Source organism: Giraffa tippelskirchi, chromosome 9 (genome assembly GCF_054371585.1).
Source record: "Giraffa tippelskirchi isolate mGirTip1 chromosome 9, T2T-mGirTip1v1.2.pri, whole genome shotgun sequence".
Taxonomy (NCBI): Eukaryota; Metazoa; Chordata; class Mammalia; order Artiodactyla; family Giraffidae; genus Giraffa; species Giraffa tippelskirchi.
This window is the reverse complement of record NC_137283.1, coordinates 131,947,476-131,970,568: the sequence shown is the minus strand read 5'-3', so window position 1 is coordinate 131,970,568 and position 23,093 is coordinate 131,947,476. Positions and strand designations below refer to the sequence as shown.

At 36.7% G+C, this 23,093-nt stretch overlaps 1 protein-coding gene and 1 long non-coding RNA gene across 2 annotated transcripts in view; both read right to left on the bottom strand.

The window, feature by feature from the left end:
• LAMA2 (laminin subunit alpha 2) overlaps window positions 1-23,093 on the bottom strand; it is a 653,829-nt gene that overhangs the window by 362,610 nt on the left and 268,126 nt on the right. The window contains exons 10-11 of the mRNA XM_081529101.1: window positions 18,927-19,087; window positions 1,036-1,176 (exon numbers count right to left, since the gene is read on the bottom strand). Coding sequence (XP_081385227.1) covers window positions 1,036-1,176; window positions 18,927-19,087 — 302 coding nt within the window. The remainder of the gene's footprint in view (window positions 1-1,035; window positions 1,177-18,926; window positions 19,088-23,093) is intronic.
• Window positions 15,075-17,515, bottom strand: LOC145521109 (uncharacterized). Its single transcript, XR_014065115.1, has 2 exons — window positions 15,955-17,515; window positions 15,075-15,762 (listed from the first exon to the last, which is right to left on the bottom strand). It is a non-coding gene; the product is annotated as an uncharacterized LOC145521109 (long non-coding RNA).

Sequence of the window (23,093 nt, the reverse complement as noted above, 5' to 3'; positions counted from 1 at the left end):
CCCCCCTGCTAAAATCCTTCAGTTACTCTCCAAGGATAAGAGCTCAGTTTCTTAGTAAACTCAACAAAGTATGTCTAGTTTCTCATTCCCTCTGCAGGTTTCTCCTTTCTCCAGCCCGTTTCCTGGTATTCTGTACTCATAAGTGTTGCCACACAAACTATTTGAAATTCCCTGAAGGTCCTCTTTCATAAGGAGACAAACTGCTGTCTGTGAAGGGATGAAAAATCAATGAGTGTATGACAGGCAAAGGAGGTAGGAGAGAAACATGTTTATGTTTATGTTTATGTTTATGGTAGAGGAAGAATATTCCAGGGCTTCCCTGGTGGCTCAGTGGTAAAGAATCTGCCTGCAATGCAGGAGACCTAGGTTTAATCCCTGGTCGGGAAGATCCTCTGGAGAATGAAATGGCAACCCACTCCACTATTCTTTCCATGGACAGAGAACCCTGGCAGGCTACAGTCCATGGAGTAACAAAAATTGGACTAAACCACCATCACCACCACTAAACATGTAATAACTTGAACTTTTTCAAATCAATTAAGAATGAAGATATTATTCAAATTTAGTTTCTCCTTTTAACAAAGAAAGAGCTATGGCAACATCAAATCACAACTAAAGACTGGTGGGTAATAGGTATTATGTACATAGCTGTTAAAGGAGTTTCTGGTGAATGCAATTCATAATCCTTCCTATCACAGTCAGATGTCTTCTCTGTTGAATTGTCTGCCCTTGAGGCAAAAGCAGCATTAATTCCCATCATTGCTTCACATACTAATCATGGACACTGAAAAGGCTAGTGTTGACTTATTATAAGAGGTTCCAGTTTACACACTGGTACAAAACCTTAAAGGCTTTGGTCAAAGAGACACAGCCAGTATTTGAAAGAAAATCCCACCACTTCTCCACGATGAGTTTAAGTAGAAGTGGAGTTTAAGTAGAAGCTCACTACAAGAAAAAAAAGTTAATCTCTTACAGAAGGACAAGAAGCAAGAAGCCCAATGGAGCAGCATGCAGAATTCAAAGGCTATTGCTTACATTGCCATAGGTCCAGTAGGAGCTTTGACATCTGTTTGAAACTCCTGAACAGAAGCACTCATCACAACCTTTATGATTATCCTCGTGCAAATTGAAGAAGCCAAATTTGCAGCGACTACAGTCTCCTCCTTCAACATTTTCCTATAAACAAAGAAGTAGGTTATTAACACAGGTGCCCTTCAAAATAGAACACTGTCATTATTTCTGTTTAAGAAAAATATAATTTGTATATTCTTCATGTTACTTCTCAACTTTATTTAATGTATAATCATATTTTTTAAAATCTTCTCAAAAACTTCTTATTAACTATATGTTGTCCTAACCACACTAATAGGAAATAATGTTTGATTCTAATCTACTGCACCAAGTAACAATTTGATCTTCATCTTTGTCCAGAGTAGAGTAACTGTCATGATAAATCCAGTAATAACTTAGACATTTGGTTCAGTGTTTACCATTCTATGATGTTGAACTGCTTCCTCTTAGAACATGATACATGATAAAATAAAAGATATTAAGCTGATACATGGATGTAGAATAGAACATTGATATTATACAGATGGTAAAATATTTTTCACACCACATATGAAAAATACAAATCCTTGAAGCAAGCGTAAGAATGAGACAGTAAAGAAACTGGGCAAACAGTCACACTATTTCCCTGATGAGATACAGTAGGAAAGAAAGAAAGTTTTCCCTAGTTAATTTTCACAGTGTTTCCTTTAACACACTGGTAGAGAGTTAATCATAGAGTAACATATGGGGAAAAAACAATTCTCATTCGGTGACTGCCGTCTAGATTGGCTTCATTAATCCTAGATCCAGTATCCTGAAAAATTATTTCTTTATAGATGGGAATCGAGCCGGACAAAGCTGACTATATGATGAAAAACTGGGAAGGCTATAATCTCTCAGTTAAAGAACGGTTAATCTTGACTAATGTCTTCTAAATGAAAGTTCCCTGCTTTTCAGGAGATAGATTCATAGTAGTCCCCATGTATGAATTTGCCCCACATTTTCCCTTTTCCTTGAATTCTCTTGTTACTTCAATTCTGAAATTTCCCTTTCCCTTAGAAAACTTCCCTTCTCAAATGTGTACCCATAGCCTTCTGTCATTCTTCTGTTATAACCACAGAAAAGTACTGCTACATCTAAGATCATTCACTCCAGCCATACCATAATCTATTCAGACGTCGAACCCTGTCTTACCTGCCTTTATTATACCCCCAAATGGAAGTGTTTCTGGTACAACATTGAACACTAGCTTAATAAAACTTTATTCAGTTCAGTTCAGTCGCTCAGTTGTGTCCAACTCTTTGTGACCCCATGAATCACAGCACACCAGGCCTCCCTGTCCATCACCAACTCCCGGAGTTTACCCAAACTCATGTCTATCGAGTCGGTGATGCCATCCAACCATCTCATCCTCTGTCGTCCCCTTCTCCTCCTGCCCTCAATCTTTCCCAGCATTAGAGTCTTTTCTAATGAGTCAACTCTTCGCATGAGGTGGCCAAAGTATTGGAGTTTCAGCTTCAACATCAGTCCTTCCAATGAACACCCAAGACTGATCTCTTTTAGGATGGACTGGTTGGATCTCCTTGCAGTTCAAGGGACTCTCAAGAGTCTTCTCCAACACCACAGTTCAAAAGCATCAATTCTTCGGCACTCAGCTTTCTTCACAGTCCAACTCTCACATCCATACATGATTACTGGAAAAACCATAGCCTTGACTAGATGGACCTTTGTTGGTAAAGTAATGTCTCTGCCTTTTAATATGCTATCTAGGTTGGTCATAACTTTACTTCCAAGGAGTAAGCGTCTTTTAATTTCATGGCTGCAATCACCATCTGCAGTGACTTTGGAGCCCAGAAAAATAAAGTCTGACACTGTTTCCACTGTTTCCCCATCTATTTGCCATGAAGTGATGGGATCAGATGCCATGATCTTAGTTTTCTGAATGTTGAGCTTTAAGCCAACTTTTTCACTCTCCTCTTTCACTTTCATCAAGAGGCTCTTTAGTTCCTCTTCACTTTCTGCCACAAGGGTGGTGTCATTTGCATATCTGAGGTTATTGATATTTCTCCCGGCAATCTTGATTCCAGCTTGTGCTTCTTCCAGCCCAGCATTTCTCATGATGTACTCTGCATATAAGTTAAATAAGCAGGATGACAATATATAGCCTTGATGAAGCTTAAATAAATCTCTTGGTGGTCACATTTTTCATGCACAGTGAAGTGTTGTGCACCTAGTAGATGTTTCATAAAAATGTTTGAATAAAGATTGGGCAGAAGATAGGGCAATAAAAATGTGAGAATATAGGGGGAAAGGTAAAAGAAGAACAACAGCATGAAAAATAGAGAAATTTATAAAAATAAACAAATAAAGATATTCTCCTGATATCCAAGAGAATAACATATTTGAAACTAAGTTTTGGGCTTGATTTCTATGTGTTACTTTCCACCTCAACCATTTATACATTGCCAGGAGCCTAAACAAAAGAGTGTCTCTAGACATGTTTCACATGTCAAACTTCAGCCTCCCAATATGCACACAAATTTAATTATTGCACTGATATTCCTGCTAGTATTCTCACTATTTCTAAGGTAAATTTCAGATATTTTGAGATGATATAGGCCAACAAAACTAATCAAACTAATTTCAGACCTAAGAAGGCAAATATATCCCCAAAATCCTGAACCTCAAAATCCTGAACCTGAGAGCATCTTCAGAAGAGGACACAGGCAGGAAAGATGAAACATATCAATAATGATAATTTAGCTTATCCCGTTAAGGACACAGTACAGCTGTTCTGTACACTGAGGTATGTGCTTGATCTAATTTACTTTCATTTACTCTAATTTGAAAGCTTGTAACACCAGTTTTCTGAGATTCATACTGAGCCTTACAGTTAGAAACTTTCAGACATTAGTTACATTTTTGTTAGTTACATTTTAGCCTGGCAATATGACCTTGAAAACTAATGATTAAATAATTGCAATATTCAATTTAATAAACCAAAGCATCACATTATGGTAGAAATTCTAGGTATGATAAAGACGAGTGAGTCAAGATCTCTGTCTTTAAAAGCCAACATCTAGAGTTGAGTAAAAAGATACATTTACAATCAACGTAATGCAGGTGGAACATGAAAAGAAGATATCAGAAATAAATTATAAGAACACAGAGGATAAAGGGCTGGTTTCTGCTATGAAGGCTTGAGGAGGCTTTATGACAAGAGTGGAATTTGACCTAAGCCTTCGAGCATGGTTTAAAAATTCATCCTGATGGAGGGGATAGAAGAGAGACCTCGTTAACAAAGATAATAGGAATAAGAAATAATTCAAAGCTCAGAAGTTTCATTCAGTATTTACTCTTTAAAAAACTATATTGAATATTTCCCTTATGCTAGGATCTTAATTTGGTGCTTGGGTTCCAGGATTCCTAACTTCATGCAAATAAACCTTTAAGAGATCAGATCTTATCCCATAGGAATTGATGAAAAGTCATTAAAAGTTATTCAGTAGGAGATAAATCAACACAACTATACTTGAGGTGTTTAACCTGGCAATAGTAAGTAAAGTATCCATAACATGAGACACTAGAACAAAGAATATTTTTAATATCATAAGATTCAGTAAAGGATTTATTCAATGGCCTTAGAGTATTCAAACCCTGCACATTCTAAATTGAAAAGACTGTTCTTTGACCAGCTCCTGGGACATAACCACTAAACGCTTAGAATATCTTGCCTAATAACAATGCTTCTGTATAACCGAAACCAGGAGTCATATGAGATATTTTATGCTAATGATATGATTTATGGTAAATGCCTAGTTTTGTTTATCTGGGGTCCTTGCTATTATGTATCAGTTTGACCTGGGAGTGGTTTATACTGAGGAGACAAAGTCAGTCATATGAGTACTCCATATCTACTTAATTTGACCCCCAATACAAACCCTGAACTCTAAGACTTCAACGAATTTTCCTGGTTGATAATAACTCATATGTGTTGTAAAGCAGTGTTGTTAGGAGAATTAACCACTCTCTATATGATTCTACTGGGAGAGGATAACTGGAAGTTTGTGCTTGGTCTCTCCTTGATTCTCTCCTATGCACCTTTTGTTGCATACAAAATTTGTTGCATACAAAAGGATACTGGATCCTTCTTACTTTATCTTTTATATTTTTTTGTCTGCATTGTGCACAGCTGAGATCTTAGTTTCCCAACCAGGGATTGAACCTGTGCCTGCTGAATTGAAAGTGTGGAGTCTTAACCACTGGACCACTAATCCCCTTTTATACTTTAATAAACCATGAGTATAACAGCTTTTCAAAGTTATGAATCTTTCTAGTGAATCATTCAAAATGAGTGTGGTCTTTACCAACACAACATGGTAAGGATAGTAGGATATCAATACCTATAAAAACAGTTTAATCAACTGTTAGCTTTACTTTGATTATTGTGACAAATCTTGAGGCAAAATATTTTAGATCCTGCTACAGTTTCTAAATCTGTACACTAATTCACTTCAGTGAATCCTACACTCAATTCATTTCAAAACAATTATCAGCTCTAAGTCTGCATGTACCTTATATAATATTGCATAGTATCCCAGCTTGAAACCACAACTTTAAGTTTCTAGACTCCTTCATTTTTAGTCCTGAGTCTATCCCATACTTTTTCTTTATTGAGTAGTTCCTAATTGATTGAGTTAGAATCACTCAACAGAATAGTCCTTGGTTCTGATTTTTCTCAACCTCTACTACAGTTGAATATTAAGTCAACACTAAATATGGTAAATATCAGTTCAGTTGAGTCTCTCAGTCATGTCAGACTCTTGGCAACCCCATGGACTGCAGCATGCCAGGCTTCTTTGTCCTTCACCAACTCCCAGAGCTTGTTCAAACTCATGTCCATTGACACCATGATGCCATCCAACCATCTCATTCTCTGTCGGCCCCTTCTCCTCCTGCCTTCAATCTTTCCCAGCATCAGGATCTTTTCCAGTGAGTCAGTTCTCCACATCACATGGCCAAAGTATTGGAGTTTCAGTTTCAGCATCAGTCCTTCCACTGAATACTCAGGACTGATTTCCTTTAGGATGGACTGGTTGGATATCCTTGCAGTCCAAGGGACTCTCAAGAGTCTTCTCCAACATCACAGTTCAAAACCATCAATTCTTCAGAGCTCAGCTTTCTTTATGGTCCAACTCTCACATCCATACATGACTACTGGAAAAAACTATAGCTTTGACTAGAAGGACTTTGGCAGCAAAGTAATGTCTCTGCTTTTTAATATTGCTGTCTAGGCTGGTCATAGCTTTTCTTCCAAGGAGGAAGCGTCTTTTAATTTCATGGCTGCAGTCACCATCTGCAGTGATTTTGGAGCCCAAGAAAATAAAACCTTTCACTGTTTCCATTGTTTCCCCATCTATTTGCCATGACGTGATAGGATCGGGTGCCATGATCTTAGTTTTCTGAATGTTGAGTTTTAAGACGGCTTTTTAACTCTCCTTTTTCACTTTCATCAAGAAGCTCTTTAGTTTTTCTTCGCTTTCTACCATAAGGGTGGTGTCATCTGCATATCTTAGGTTATTGATACTTCTCCTGGCAATCTTGAACCCAGCTTGTGCTTCATCCAGCCCAGCATTTTGCATGATGTACTATGCATATAAGTTAAATAAACAGGGTGACAATATACAGCCTTGACATACTCCTTTCCCAATTTGGAACCAGTCCATTGTTCCATGTCTGGTTCTAACTGTTGCTTCTTGACCTGCATACAGATTTCTTAGGAGGCAGGTCAGGTGTCTGGTATTCCCATCTCTTTAAGAATTTTTCAGTTTGTTGTGATCCACACAGTCAAGGCTTTGGCATAGTCAATAAAGCAGAAGTAAATGCTTTTCTGGAAATCTCCTTCTTTTTCTATGATCCAATGGATGTTGGCAATTTGATCCATTGATGGATATAATTCTTATATGTGTGTTCTTATGGACTGGTTAAAGAGCCTCTTGATGCTGCTAAGAAAATAATGAATCAGGGAGAACATCTTTTTAACCCTCACTAGCACTCTGCTTTCTGATATGTATAGACTTAATTATTACATCAGAGTCTACTTCCTTTTTAGCTTTCTAATCTCCCTTAGAGAGTGCATATCTAAGTAATTTCTTATTTAAGGACTCCAGAATTTTCTTTAAAAAGATACTAGTTTTAAAACAGTGCTTACTAGAGAACATTACAGTTTGCTATGTTAAAGTGGCACAATTCAAACATAGAAGCATGGTGCTCCAGGACTTTTATTACACCTCACAGAGACAGAGGTTCTCCACTTCTTAGTAGTTTTCTAATACAGGTGATCTTGGAAGCTTGGGTCTCAATTCTTTTTATGGGTTCCCAGGTACGTAATTGCTTTTTCAAAATTTCTCTAGGAGTCATCAACAACTATCATCCATGAAGCAACCCCTGAGTGTATTCCTAATTCATTTTCAACTTGAGAATGAACTATCTGCTTTATGGGTAGGTTCTTTGAGCATTTTAATTTCCTTTGCTATCAATATTAAATTATTAATAAATGATCTGTATATCACTTCTCACTGTTCCTTTATTCTCTGTTATTACTCACTCATTCATCAAATCATAGCTGACATACTACATACAAGGCATTATATGAAATGCCAAAGAGAATATAAAAAATGTCCTCAAGAGAATTACAGCAAAGGAAGTAAGAACGTGGACCAGTAAGTATAATACAAAGCACAAGGGAATTTCTGTCTTAAGAGGGGTATTGAGTACATGCTCTGGATCTGACACTGGATTTATGACCAAAGTTTTCCAACCTACTGAAGGCAAAATAAGACAGAAAAGCCACAAGTTTGAAAGAAAAAAATGTAATATACCCTAAGGTTTGCATCATCAAATTAAAACGGGCCACTTCAGCACTGTTCTCTTTAATTAGAATGTTTACAGATATAAGAATGTCTACGTAGGTTTTCTTTTTTAAGTCAATCAATCAATCCAAACAATAAAACCATCATTTATGTTCTTTTTTTTGCCACTTATATTATTGAGATATTCAAGGACAAATACCTTATCTTCTCATGTGTCACCATCCAACTCAGTCTCTAAAGCATGGATGTGAAAATAACTAATCCTAAATACCTGATAATGATGGTAAGAGTCTATGACTTTTAGCCCAAATACTAATTTAGTCATTATGAGATTTCTCTCTTTTAACTCTCTACACTGATCAACTTTAAAACGAGTTATAGCATATAATTTAATAAAAATGTTAAAAGTCTTTTTAACTGTTTATCTAAACAAAATGGGGTCAAATCTAGTCTCTTGGCATTTCAAATGTGCAGCTCTCATCAATCCAGTAATTTTAATATTTTATTTATTTAGAGTTCAATAGTATTCTTTCTAATTTTGAAACTTAATGGCAATTTTTTTACACATAGGCCCATGAAATAGGAATTTTCCAAAATGCTCCACACTTAATTTTCAGAGTGCTCCAGATTTTCACTCTAGAGATTAACATTTCCTTATATCATCTTATTTTCCTAAAAGCAAATATTCTAGCTTTTTCATTTCTAAAGCATTATTCCAGTTGGTTATATTAACAAAAATAAAACAAGAACTAATAATAGTCAATTATTTTGTCACTGTCAAAAATTAATCCACATAGCATATATTTTTATTCTCTTACATATTTTTATAATAAAAAGTGTCACTTCAGACCCATGATTCTCAAGCTAGTTTTCATTATCTTGTCCCTAAGGAACCTCTTAGTCATTTTTTTCTAATCATCACCACAATGAAATTTTAATTCTACAGATATACTGTATGTGTTAATGCACTGCATGAATATGTTTGCCTTATACATAAAATGGATATATTTTTGCCCCTCAAGAACAAATTTTCATCTCCCTAGGGAGAAATATGTGCTTTACATACATATTTCTGTTGAACATATTTAGCTGAGTATCTAATTAGATATTTTGTGACCTACCCTACAAAAATTATGTAATAACTGTCCTTTTTTATTAGTACTCTTTTTTTCCTAAAGTTGAATTAGAAAAATATGACTAGATCCTTTTTTCTTGAAGTTAGAGACTGTTGGGTTGACCTCAGTTTTCTTTTTGCTATAGTTTCCTCAGCACAGTTTCTCTCTGGAGAAATAGAGTCATAATAGTTTCCTTGTATTCTTTCTCATGAAGTTACCTTCTTACAAATTAGGGACAACTTCAACAGTACATGCTTATCTGTGATTGTTAGCCAACTGGGAATTCTACTGACGAAGTTACTAGGAATATTTCCCGTGACATTTAAGTTATTTTTTTGTGAACATTTTTTTCAAAAAATTTGCAGCCATGACTGATTGTTAGGGTGTCTGTATTCAATTAAAGCTATCCCTCTGTTATGGCCTTCATTTTAACGCATCCTAGTATTAAAACAAGTTAACAAAAGAAGGATAATTAGATAATTAGCAGTATTTGTTGAGTGTTTACTCTTTAAATACACTGTTCTAAGGCTAAATAATACTTGGTGGGTTAGAAAAAGAGAAGAAAATCAATGAAAATTAGTTCTCAACTTTTTACAAGCTTAACTTTCAATATAAAAAAAACAATTAACATAATAGTTTTGAACTGTAACTGTCACAGAAGACAAATTATGGCATAGACTTTTTATGCTAAAAATTTTACATTTGTTATTTCGATTTGGGATCAAACATATAAATTGAATGCCGTTTGTAAAAATGCCCTGGGTTTGAACCTAACAAGAAAGTAAGATAAACATTCCTATACATAAATGGAAAAGAGGTGGGAAACCCAGACCAATAAAAATATTAGCATACACTTTAAAAATCCCATTGGGGAAAAGAATGGAAACGTATCTCTACTTATAAAAATATATAAACAAGAGATAAACCAGCAGGCATTTATGATTATACTTTATATTTTGTACAGGGTTTCAATGTTGCAACTATAGAAAATTAGGCAAGAAAGATTCAATATCATTTTATGGATTAAGAAATATGAATCATTTAAGCAACTGTCAAAGCTTCACACTTCTTTTTAGTTTTCTCCTTTCCTTCTTTTTTATGTGTGAGCCACTGTGTTATCTTATTTTTTAATGATGAAGAAAATACATAGAATTGATGTCATCACAGAGGTGTAATAGACGTTAAATGGATTGCAAATTGTGAAAAGATAATCAATGAAAAAGATGACAAGTGACTATGGCAGAAGAATAATTTTCACTGGGGGATAATGGATAGTTTACTGAGAAATAGAACTGAGGCTTGAAAACTGCCTAGGTAAGCAAAGGGAAAAGGTCAGAGTGAGGTTTTCCAAGCAGTCTGAATAGAATCTGTAAAATTCCAGAGTTAAAAAGAGCTTGGTGACTCAAGAAACTTAAGCAAGGCTAGAAGACAGAAGCTGAAGCTCAAGAATATTCTGGAGAGGTAAACCAAGGTCAGATCACATCATTTTGTGTGCCAATAAGAAGTTAACAAAAAGTGCAGTCAAAAAAAGGGGGGGGGCAAAACAAGATAAAAATATAGACTTTTCAGTCTTTTACTTCACTATTTGTCTATTATGACTTTGATAAAAATAAAAGCACGTTTCTACCTTTCTAGATCAAGGTTCATTTATATTATTTATCAGAGCCTGCAATTCAATTCCCTTTGAATAGAGAATATGATACTAAACTTCAAAAGAGCCAAATTTTAGCATGCAGTACTTAAAATAAATGCCAAGAATCAGAAGAGCATTTAAATTTAATTGACTTGTCATATATCTGAAATTAGCTTGTCTCTTGTAATTTACCAGGAGAGACATTTTAAACATATTAATAATACATAAAATTAGTAAATATTTTTGTGTCTTGAGTTGTATTGCTTTCATACTTTGAAATATAATTAGGATGGTGTTCAGTAATATCATTGTCTAAACAAGGATATAACAGAAAATCTTATGTGTAGACATTACAGTAGTTGATATTGTAGTAAGCTAAAAATTGCTTTTATATCTTTTTAAATTAGGAAATCCTTTTTGTTCCTTCAATTAGAGAAACTTTAAATCTAGAATTACTTCAAAGCATTAGAAAAATACATATGATAACTATCCATTACCCACAACCTAGAGGTTAAAAATATGAATATTTTTCCATGTGTGTTTCAGCTATGTTCAGTCGCTCTGCTGCTGCTGCTGCTAAGTTGCTTCAGTCGTGTCCGACTCTGTGTGACCCCATAGATGGCAGCCCACCAGGCTCCCCCATCCCTGGGATTCTCCAGGCAAGAATATACTGGAGTGGGTTGCCATTTCCTTCTCCAGTGCATGAAAGGGAAAAGTGAAAGTGTAGTTGCTCAGTTGTGTCCAACTCTTTGTGACCCCATGGACTGCAGCCTGCTAGGCTCCTCTGTCCATGAGATTTTCCAGGCAAGACTGTATGTAACCCTAAAAGCTAATGACTATTATTGGTAGTTAAAGAGAGCAAGTTTTTTTGTTTTTTGTTTTTTTTTTTCCAAGCATAAGATCACCTACTGTTTATTCTAGGAACTCTAGAATAGTTGAAAACTAGAAAACCAGACAATAGAAAAAAAAGTATAGATGAATGCCCCATCCACCCCTCAAAAACCAGTAATTTAAATATCTAGATCTGAAATGGGATCAAAGTGGTAGAGCAGGTGGACATGCAGCTCACTACAAACTCATCAAAAATATACCTATGTCCAGAACAATTCTCACAGAAAACTAATGGGAAATTGGCAGAAGATCTCTTATACAACCAAAACTGTAAGAAAGACCTACACATAATCATGTTACGGTGGGGAAAAAAAAGGCATCAGGTCAGAACCTGCTCCTCTTGGAGAGATCTGGAAGAAAGAGAAGGGCCACACTGGTGGCTCTCACCTTGGGGAGAGAGCAGATTGATTCATTCTGTGCATCTCAGTCCTGGGTTCCTGAATGCAGGATACAAGCCCCCTTCCCTGCTGGAAAATCTGCTAAGACAGATGGGCTGTGGAAGTCTTGACTCTATTGGTGAGGAGTGTTGGCTTGCTAACAGTTAGAGCAGAGAGAGCCTTGCAATGGCGGCTGCCACTTTGCTGCACTTTCCAATCTGAAGGGCTGAATACCCCAGCTCCACTCAACTCCACACTATAGCCTGGTGCAAGAACAAGGCAACGATTCAGTCTACTTATACAGAGACAGACCAGGGCACCTGGGGTGTGATCTGGGCAGAGCTGAGATGACCATTGTCAATGCATGCACCAGCTAGTGCCATAGGAACACACAGTGGTCAAGTGCTAAATATGGGCAGAGAGGCTCTGAGCAGGAGTATTCCGTGACTGGTTTTCCAGCAAGAATACATGAGCTCTGCTCACTCCACACCACAGTTTAGCACTAGATCTGGAGTAGACAGATCCCAGAAGAAGTCTATCACAGAGGCAGCCCAGAACCTAGGCAGCAGCACAGCTACCTCATTTCCTGCAGTTACAGTTCCCAAACCCCAGCCCCACAATCACCCCAATACCAAAACCAGGTAAAGATACCACAAAAAGAAAGTTACAGGCAAATGTTACTGATGAACATAGACACAAAAAGTGCTCAACAAAAAATCATAAGAGAATAACTATGAACAGCTGTGAAAGTGTTAGTCACTCAGTCATGACTGACTGCGGCTCCATGGACTGTAGCCCAGCAGGCTCCTCTGTCTATGGAATTCTCCAGGCAAGAATACTGGAGTGGGTTGTCATTTCCTTCTCCAGTTTGAACAGTTTTATGCTAACAAATTGCAGAAATGGACAAGTTTTTGAAACACACAGCTTGTCAAAACTGAATCAAGAAGAAATAGTTAACTTGAACAGATCATCACTAGAAGTGGAATAGAATCTGTAAAAAACAAAAACAAAACACCTCTCTCCAAACAAGAGTTCAGAATTGGACAGCCTCATTGAGAAATCCTACCAAATGTACAATAAAGAATGTATCCTTCTCAAACTGTTCCAAAAAGTTGAAGAGGAGTAAACACTTCCAAATTTATTCTATGAAGCCACCATCACTCTGAGACCAAAACCAGACAAAGATACTACAAAAAAAGAAAATTACAGACCACTTTCTCTGAGGAATGTGGATGCAAATACAGTCAACAAAATATCAAATCAAATCCAACAAGAGCCCAAGTTAAGTAATATACTCTGAAAGAATAAGAGACAGGCTAGGATATGAGAGATGAAGCAAATTTTGGGAGGGGAAGACACTAGGAGAGGAGGAGGATACAGTAAGAGGGCAGAAGGAAAAGCTTTGAGCCTTGTCTTGCTGAAATTAGTACAAATCATATCAGTGCATTTAAATTTTAAAATTTCTATTTGTGTATTCATATTTTTTTTTTATGTTTTACATCTTTACATGAATGATAACAGCATTTGTTTCCTTCACTTCATCCGGAAATTTATCAATGTTTTTACATGTAAGACCTATTTCACTCACTCGTTTCTTGTATCAGATTATATGAATATATCACAATTTATTTTTCTTATCTATGGATATTTAGATTTTCCCTAATTTTCATAATAACAAGCAGGAGTGTGCTGAACATCTTTCATATACTTCTTTGTACATGTAGCATAAGGTTCTTTAGGGTAAATGTCTAGATACTGAGTTGCTGGCTGACAGGTTTTAAGTACCTTTAATGATAATACTAGATAGTGCCATATTGGCCTAAGTTTTGATACTACTTCATCCTAATTTTTTTAAATATTTATTTATTTATTTGGCTGTACTGGGTCTAAGTTGTGCCATGTGGGATTTTCCTCATCTTCACTGCAGCATGGGGGACCTAGTTCCTTGCTGTGCTATGCTTAGTTGCTCAGTGATGTCCGACTCTTTGCGACCCCATGGACTCCTGGCCGCAAAGCTCCTCTGCCCATAGGGATTGTCCAGGCAAGAATACCGGAGTGGGTTGCCATGCCCTTCTCATGGAATAAATCTGGGCCCCCTGCATTGGGAGTGCGGAGTCTTAGCCACTGGACTACCAGGGAAGTCCCTAATTCATTTTAATAAGAGCAATGGTGAACACTTCCATTTCCCCAGATTTTTACCAGTACTTAAAATTAGCAGCTATCTCCCCATTTTAAATACTGCTTTATGATCTTCAATAACCTTTTTAAAAATACTCTACTTAAGAACATTTATTCCTAAGTACCACATCGTTTTGTTGCCATTCTAAATATTATTACATTTCCTAATTGGTTGTCGCTGGTGTACAGAAATTCTACTGCTTTCCATAGACTGATTCTTACAGTCTTCAACCCACTGAAACGCTTCTGGGTTCAATATTCTTTGACTAAAGTACATATGTCACTGAGAAGCTTTTTCAGTGAAGTTGAACTGCTGGTGGTGAACATTCACAATAAACTGATATTTGTCTCTGGTTTTAATATTTTTCCTTGACTGGTGGGCAGGGATTATACTATAAACCCTGGTGGTGGACTTTTTTTATCTTCTTCAAATGGAGCATGTATAATTTTCTTTAATTCTTCATAATTCTTTACTCCATTATTTTTGAATACTGTTTCTCCCCAATTTCATCTAATATCTTCTTTGGCCACTTCTACTAAACTTAAGTTGAATTGTATCATTCTACCAACCATGCCACTTGGCATCTCATGTTTTTATTTCTTTACCTCCCTATGACAATGTATAAGTATTTTACTCCATTCTGTATTTCTGATCCTCTATCCAACAGTTTCTAACCTCTTGTTCAACCCATTCACTGAATTTTAAATTTCAATGACTACATCTGATTTTTTTTGTTCATTTCTAGAAAGAAATTACATTAACTTTTTTCCAAACCTGCTTATTCTTTTAACATAGTACTCTATTTTTTGTTTTTCCCCTATTTTCCTTTGTGCTTTTATTTTCTACTCATACTTTTATGACTATTCATTTTCTACGTATTTTATTTCTGTGATTTATATTGTTAAGTTGTTTAAATATTTTTGTGTGTACAATTTTTTTCTGGTTATCTGATTCTTGTTTTTAGTTTATGAATATTCTGACTTCCAATTTCCTCTTGCAGTTATTTTTCTATTGTGCAATATATTACTTTATGGTGAGTTCACTGTCAATTAAGGCTATACTTTCTTCCTGTGGAAATACCATTTGCTTGAAATGTTGAAGAATTCTAGCACATAAAGGGAGATTAAAACTGACCCCATTCCCATGTGGCACACAGATTTGGGGTTTTGACAGTGTACTAATTTTTACCTACCTAGAGCCCCAAAGGAAAGAAAATGTTTTCTGGTTGACATACCTAGCCTCTGAGTGTAATTTTCTAGTGCCTGCTTGTTGACTGCTAGGGAGCATTTATAGAGTCCAAGTTTGAATGAATTCAGTTCCTGTTTCCCTTGGTGAGTCCCAATCTTAGTGTCAAGCTTTAGAGAAGCCATTAAAACTCTAAACTTGAACCCCTATCTTAGCATTAAGATGAGCCTCCTATATCCAATGCCATGACCTTAGTTGCATAGTTTTGTTTGAAGTTATGGGCTTTCCTGGTGGCTCAGATGGAAAAGAATCTGTCTGAAATGAAGAAACCTGGGTGCAATGGCTGGGTAAAGAAGATCCCCTGGATAAAGAAATGGCTACCCACTCCAGTATTCTTGCCTGGAGAGTTCCCCATGGACAGAGGAGCTTGGCTGCTATAGTCACAAAGAGTCAAACACCACTGAGTGACTGGGCTTTCCTGGTGGCTCAGATGGAAAAGAATCTGTCTGAAATGAAGAAACCTGAGTGCAATGGCTGGGTAAAGAAGATCCCCTGGATAAAGAAATGGCTACCCACTCCAGTATTCTTGCCTGGAGAGTTCCCCATGGACAGAGGAGCTTGGCTGCTATAGTCACAAAGAGTCAAACACCACTGAGTGACTAATGCTTTCTCTTCACTTCACATGCTTAAGTGAAGGAAATGACAACCACTCCAGTATTTGCCATGGGAAATCCCACTGACAGAGGAGGCTGACGGGCTACGGTCCACGGGGTCACAAAGAATCAAACACAACTTAGCGACTAAACAGCACCATGCTTAACTCAGACTTCCTTCTTTGGTCTGATATCTAGGAAATTCCCTTTCTTTCCTGAATCTACATGATTGCAAATTTCTTTGCTCTGTTTTATCCAGAATACTTGTATGAGAAATGGAAGAAATGGGAATAAGGTGTCCACTTTTCTCAGTACTGCATTTAAATAGAACATTAGTCATTTACAATTTACACTAGAAATAAATTTAGGCCCAAGATTTTACAACAAGGTGATTTCTTAAAATGTTTACAAACTTAAGATATTTTTTAATGAAAATTTTGGACAACTGATATATATTACAGTGAAAAAGAATAAATGTGCAAATGTTTACTGGTTAATACACATTTTGGAGATGAATGCTTTTATAGGTATCATCTTATTTGAATTTAAGTCTCCACTTAGTTTCTAAATAACATTTCATCTGTTAAACAGCATTCTGATCCATGTTGTTTTGAGTAATCAGCTGACAATCCTATGTCAAATGATGTTTTGTGAAACATGCATAAAATTCAACACTTCTAAAATTATTTAAATATCTAATGAGATTTGCTTTCTGCAAGTTTATATCCTATAAAGCATTCTAGTTTATAAGAGCTTATAGTCATCTATTTAAAATATCACATAGTTGAAGGGAACTCTTTGAATGATGCTACTTACTTAAATTTTCATTCTCTTTTATGATTTCTTAATTACTGTATATTGTTGTGTTCTATTTGTCTATGTAGAGCTTCAAGTGACTTTGTAAGAGGCATTTTTCTTATTAGGATTGGAATCACTCTCTGAGGCAGGCAGAGATCAGCCAGTGGCTTGAGCAATTCTCCCTTGGAGCTCTGCTAATGATGACAACTCTCCTGTTCTAGCCTTTCTGATATATTTATCAAAGAAAATGAATGGGACCTGCCTCATTCATTCATTTGTTACTCTTTCTTTGCAAATACTAGGCATCTTCCCTCTATGAATAGTATGTGTATGACAACATTCCCTTTTTCTCCAGTTTTATTTCCTCTATTCTAGAGACTCAGAAGGTTTCTCTTTCATTTTAAGCTCAGCTGTGCCTGTCCTTTATTTGAACAAGTGATAAAGCTAAGAGATTTCTGTGGAGTTTGGGGCAAGGAATAAAGCACATACAGGAAATATATTTCATAAATATTAGAGATGCTTCTAAGATTACTCCAAAAGATATACATCACAAGAGAAGTGGTGTCCGTTAGCAAGTGATCACTCACAGACCACTCTGGTATTGATCTACAAGTAAGTCTTCATCTCAGATAATATTAGACTAAAAGGTACTAGATGTAGTTAATTTACTATTTTTCAACACATGGCAACTCTTTACCATGGACTGTAGACTTTCTGCATGTTTATGTAGATAGGAGTTTTATTGTTTCAGTGTTCCAAGATAGGTATCTAAATAGCCCTATACAACATATATTTAATTATATAACGATTACAATGTTTAGCTTCTTGTCCCAACAAATGTATGCTCAACATGGATACTAATGTTTACTTATTTAATGGTTTAATGTTTGTATACATATGTACACTTAAACAAAAACTATCAGTATATAATTTATAGTTGTCTAGATAAGACTGCTTCACTAGAGGCTCATATTGTAAAGAATCCACCTGCAATGCAGGAGACTTGGGTTCGACCCCTGGGTTGGGAAGATCCCCCTGGAGCCTGGAGGAGGGCATGGCAACCCACTCCAGTATTCTTGTCTGGAGAATCCCCATGGACAGAGGAGCCTGGCGGGCTAGAGTCTATGGGGTCGCAAAGAGTCAGACACAAGTTAAGTGACTAAGCAGCAGCAACAGATAAGACTAATGAATTAATAAAGGAAATATTCTTAACAAAATTTCATCTATGCTTTTTCTTTTAAAAAGTAACATTTATTTTTATGTTTGTATGGGATTCTAACTTTTTCAATGGAGTGTTGATTCTCTCAGCTAATATAGCTAACATGGTCTGATCCGAATGTTTTGGAACTGATTGCTGTAAAGTAAAGCAGTTTTATGGAGGAGGAAATGGCAACCCACTCCAGGATTCTTGCCTGGAGAATCCGGTGGACAGGGGTGCCTGGTGGGCTGCTGTCCATGGGGTTGCACAGAGTCAGACACGACTGAAGCGATGCATGCATGCAAACCAGTTTTGTAATTTCAAATATGTACTTGCTTCTATGTTTCCTCTATGTATAAGCTGCAGGTACAGTGTGTCCCTTGGTGATAGCATGCTGTCCTATTATCTGAGTGTGTACAATAAATAAAGTTGGATTTCTGAAAGTACTCTTGGGAGGAATTACTGAGCATGTAACCAATTCCACTAGGGTTTCTCACATTTTTTGGTAATTAAATAGAAGATTTTGAACATATTTTCAGACCTATCTGGGTTCAAATTTCAGAAGATTATTTAAAAATCTAGAATGAAAGCTTTGAGAGAATTCTTTTCAGAATTAGATAAGATATGAAGCTAAAGTTGTTTTGAGTGTATAGTAATTTTAAAGGATTGCTAGCTTTAGTGTTGTATATTTTAAAATTAACAGACTAGATTGGTAAGGGGGCAAATGTGTTTCTGTTATAAAATAACACATTCTTAAGATGACTTCTCTTCTGTATTTCTAAGTTTTTAGACAAAAGGCATGTGTCTTGCTGAACCAAACCTGATTCTAAAGACACTTATAGGAGTGCTACCATAGAATAGAGACTGGATATTTACAGAAGCTCCAATCGCTTGATGTGCACAAACATAAGAGAGATACTAAGGAAAATAACCTTTGCTCTAAACAATGGGACATTGTTTGAGTAAACAAGGTACCTTGCAGTTACAGGGTCCAAAACAAGGGTCCTCATTTGTGCTCCCTGCACCACTGCAGTTACAGGGTTTGCAGTCCGGGTAGCCAGTGTAACCTCTGGCACAGCGATCACAGCTCACCCCTCTGAAGCCAGGTTTACAATGACAGGACCCAGGTGCCAGACCTAATAAAAGATGAAACACATATCAGTATCTTCAAATTAACTCATAAACCTTCTGAGACTATCACAAGATGGAAAAGTGGCTTGGGGATAAAAATATACTACTTTAAAATAAAAACCTAATGACAATCATCTAAGTAAAACAAAGAAAAAGACTAAGGGTATTCAAACTAAATGTCCATCAACAAATGAATAGATAAAGAAGATATGGTACATATATACAATGGAATAATATTCAGACATAACAAAGAATGAAATAATGCCATTTGCAGCAACATGGATGGATCTAGAGATTATCATACTAAGTAAAGTAATAAGTCAGAAAGAGACAGATACCATATGGTATCACTTCCATGTAGATTCTAAAATATGACACAAATGAACTTATCTACCAAGCAGAAACAGACTCACAGATATAGAGAACGGATTTGTGATTGCCAAAGAAGAGAAGATTGTGGGAAGGATGAATTGGGAGTTTGGAATTAGCAGATGCAAACTATTTACATAGAGAATGGATAAACAACAAGGTCCTATTGTATAGCACAGAGAGCTATATTCAATTGGATGTAGAAAAACTGAAGCCAAACTTTTAGGCTTAAATACTTCCATTATTAAAAAATGTAAACAAATTAAAACTTAATTTATGTAATTATAAAAAATGTAAAACAAAATGAATACCATAGGAAGCAAGGGATATTTGAAACATAAACAAAAATAATCAAAAAGGAAGCAAATAAAAAGGAACCTTAGACAAGGCTAATTAAGGATATCAAAGGAAAACAAATGATGAAAGAATTCCCCAAAAATATTTCAGTATTGGTTAATTTTTATAGTATTCTCAATGTTTGAAACTTGTATGGAACATATCTAAAAACAGACAGGTATGTAATTCAGTTTATGAAGCTCATGAATATATGACATCAAAATCTAACAGAGATAACCCAAAATAAACATGGCCGACTCTTTTGCAACCCCATGAACTATAGCTCCTCTATCCATGGAATTTCCCAGGTTAAGTATACTGCAGTGAGTTGCCATTTTCCACTCCAGGGGATCTTCCCAACCCAGGGATCAAACTCAGGTCTCCTGCATGTGGATTCTTTACCACTGAGCCACTAGGGAAGCCCTTTAAATCAAAAGCTAGAAGTAATTAAATTGATAGAGAAAGGAATTTTGAAAGCTGAAATAAGGCCTAAAGCTCATCTTCTTTAACTAAACAGTTAGCCAAGTTGTAAATGCAAAGGAAAAGTTCTTGAAAGAAATTAGAAGTGCTCCTCCAGTGAACACATAAATGTTAAGAAAGTGAAATAGCCTTATGGCTGATTTGGAGAAAGTTTTATTGGTCTGGATAGAAGAGCAAACCAGTCTCAACATTTACTTAAGCCAAAACCTAATCCAGAGGTAGCCCTAACTCTCTTCAATTCTATAAAGGTTGAGAGAAATGAGTAAGTCACAGAAGAAAAGTCTGAAGCTAGCAGAAATTGGTTCACAAGGCTTAAGGAAAGAAGCCATTTCCATAACATAAATGCGCCAGATGAGGCAACAAATGCTGATGCAGATCAGATGCAAGCTGCAGCAAGTTATCCAGAAGATGTAACTAAGATGAAGGTGAGGACACTCAACAACAGATTTTCAGTGTAGATTTAATAGGCTTCTATTGGGAAAAGATGACATGTAGGACTTTCATAGCTAGAGAGGGGAGGTCGAGGCCTGGCCTCAAATCTTCAAAGGACAGGCTGACTCTCATACTGGGAGTTAATGCAGCTGATGACTTGAAGTTGAAGCTGATGCTCATTTACCATTCCAGAAATCCCAGGACTCTCTACTAAATCAACTCTGCCTGGATGATTGTACATCTCTTTAAAACACAGTTTACTGAATATTTTAAGCCCAGTGTTGAGATCTACTGCTCAAAAAAAAAAAAAAACTTTCAAAATATTAATGAACATTTTGATGATGAACCTGGTCATCCAAGAGCTCCGATGGAGATGTACGGTGAGATTCACATGATTTCCAAGCCTGTTAACACATCTATTCTGCAGCCCATGGATCAAGAAGTAATTCTGATTTTCTATTTTTCAAGTCCTATTATTAATACATATATATATATATTCTAAGGCTACAGCTGCCTTAGATAGTGATTCCATTGATAGATCTGGGCAAAGTCAATTGAAAACCTTCTAGAAAGGAGTCACCATTCTAAATGCAATTAAGACATTAGAGGTTAATGGTGTTAGGTAAAAGGAGTCCAGAATGCTGGTGGCTAAAAGACAAGTAAGAAAAAACCCTGCAAAATTAGAACAAAGGAAGGTCCAAGCACCGGAGTGAGGACCTCAAGTAAAATAAACAGCACTCCTGGCTAGCCCAATTTACATAGGGCAGGGCCAGCCAGGGGGAGGAGAAAAAACATAAAAAGAGGAGCCAAAATTGGGCTGGGGGGGCCTCTCTTCTCTTCATGTCTTTTGGGTCAGCGTGCCCTCACACCTCAGGGATGTATTTTCCTTTACTTTCTAAATAAAACTGAGCTGTAACATGGAGCTGTAACAGTGGTCCATCCAAGAGCTGTAACAGTGGTCCGCCCAAGGGCTGTAATGCTGGTCCATCCGTTGCTTCAAATTTTCATTGCAACAAGACAGAACTGAGGAAACTACAAACTCCCCCGACAATGGGAAGAGGTCAAAGTATCAACATTAACAGAAGTTGAGAAGAAGTTGATTCCAGCCTTTCTGGATAACTATGGAGGATTCAACTTCTGTGCCAAAAGTCACTGCAGATGTGGTGGAAATAGCAAACTAAGTAGACCCTGAAAATGGGACTTAATTGCCACAATATGATGATAAATTTTAACAAATGCAGAGTTGCCTCTCCTGGAAAAAGAAAGAAAGTGATTCCTTGGCATAGATTCTACTCCCAGTGAAGGTGCTGTGAAGACTATTGAACTGAAAACAAATAATGTAAACTTAGTTGATAAACTTAGTTGATATTAAGAAGAAGTGGCAAGAATACACAGAAGAACTGTACAAAAAAAGATCTTCATGACACAGATAACCACAATGGTGTGATCACTCACCTTGAGCCAGACATCCTGAAATGTGAAGCAAGAGGCCCTTAGGAAACATCACTATGAACACAGCTAGTGGAGGTGATGGAATTCCAGCTGAGCTATTTCAAATCCTAAAAGATGATGCTGTGAAAGTGCTGCACTCAATATGCCAGCATATTTGGAAAACGCAGCAGAGGCTACAGGACTGGAAAAGGTCAGTTTTCACTCCAATCCCTAAGAAAGGCAATGCCAAAGAATGCTCAAACTACCGCACAATTGTACTCATCTCACACGCTAGCAAAGTAATGCTCAAAATTCTCCAAGCCAAGGTTCAACAATACATGAACCATGAACTTCCAGATATTCAAGATGGTTTTAGAAAAGGCAGAGGAACCAGAGATCAAATGCCATCATCTGCTGGATCATCGAAAAAGCAAGAAAGTTCCAGAAAAACATCTATTTCTGCCTTATTGACTATGCCAAAGCCTTTGACTGTGTGGATCACAACAAACTGTGGAAAATTCTGAAAGAGATGGGAATACCAGACCACCTGACCTGCCTCCTGAGAAATCTGTATGCAGGTCAGGAAGCAACAGTTAGAACTGGACATGGAAAACAGACTGGTTCCAAAAAGGAAAAGGAGTACGTCAAGGCTGTATATTGTCACACTGCTTATTTAACTTATATGCAGAGTACATCATGAGAAACACTGGGCTGGAGGAAGCACAAGCTGGAATCAAGATTGCTGGGAGAAATATCAATAACCTCAGATATGCAGATGTCACCACCCTTTTGGCAGAAAGTGAAGAACTAAAGAGCCTCTTGATGAAAGTGAAAGAGGAGAGTGAAAAAGTTGGCTTAAAGCTCAACATTCAGAAAACTAAGATCACGGCATCTGGTCCCATCACTTCATGGCAAATAGATGGGGAAACAGTGGAAACAGTGGCAGACTTTATTTTGGGGGGC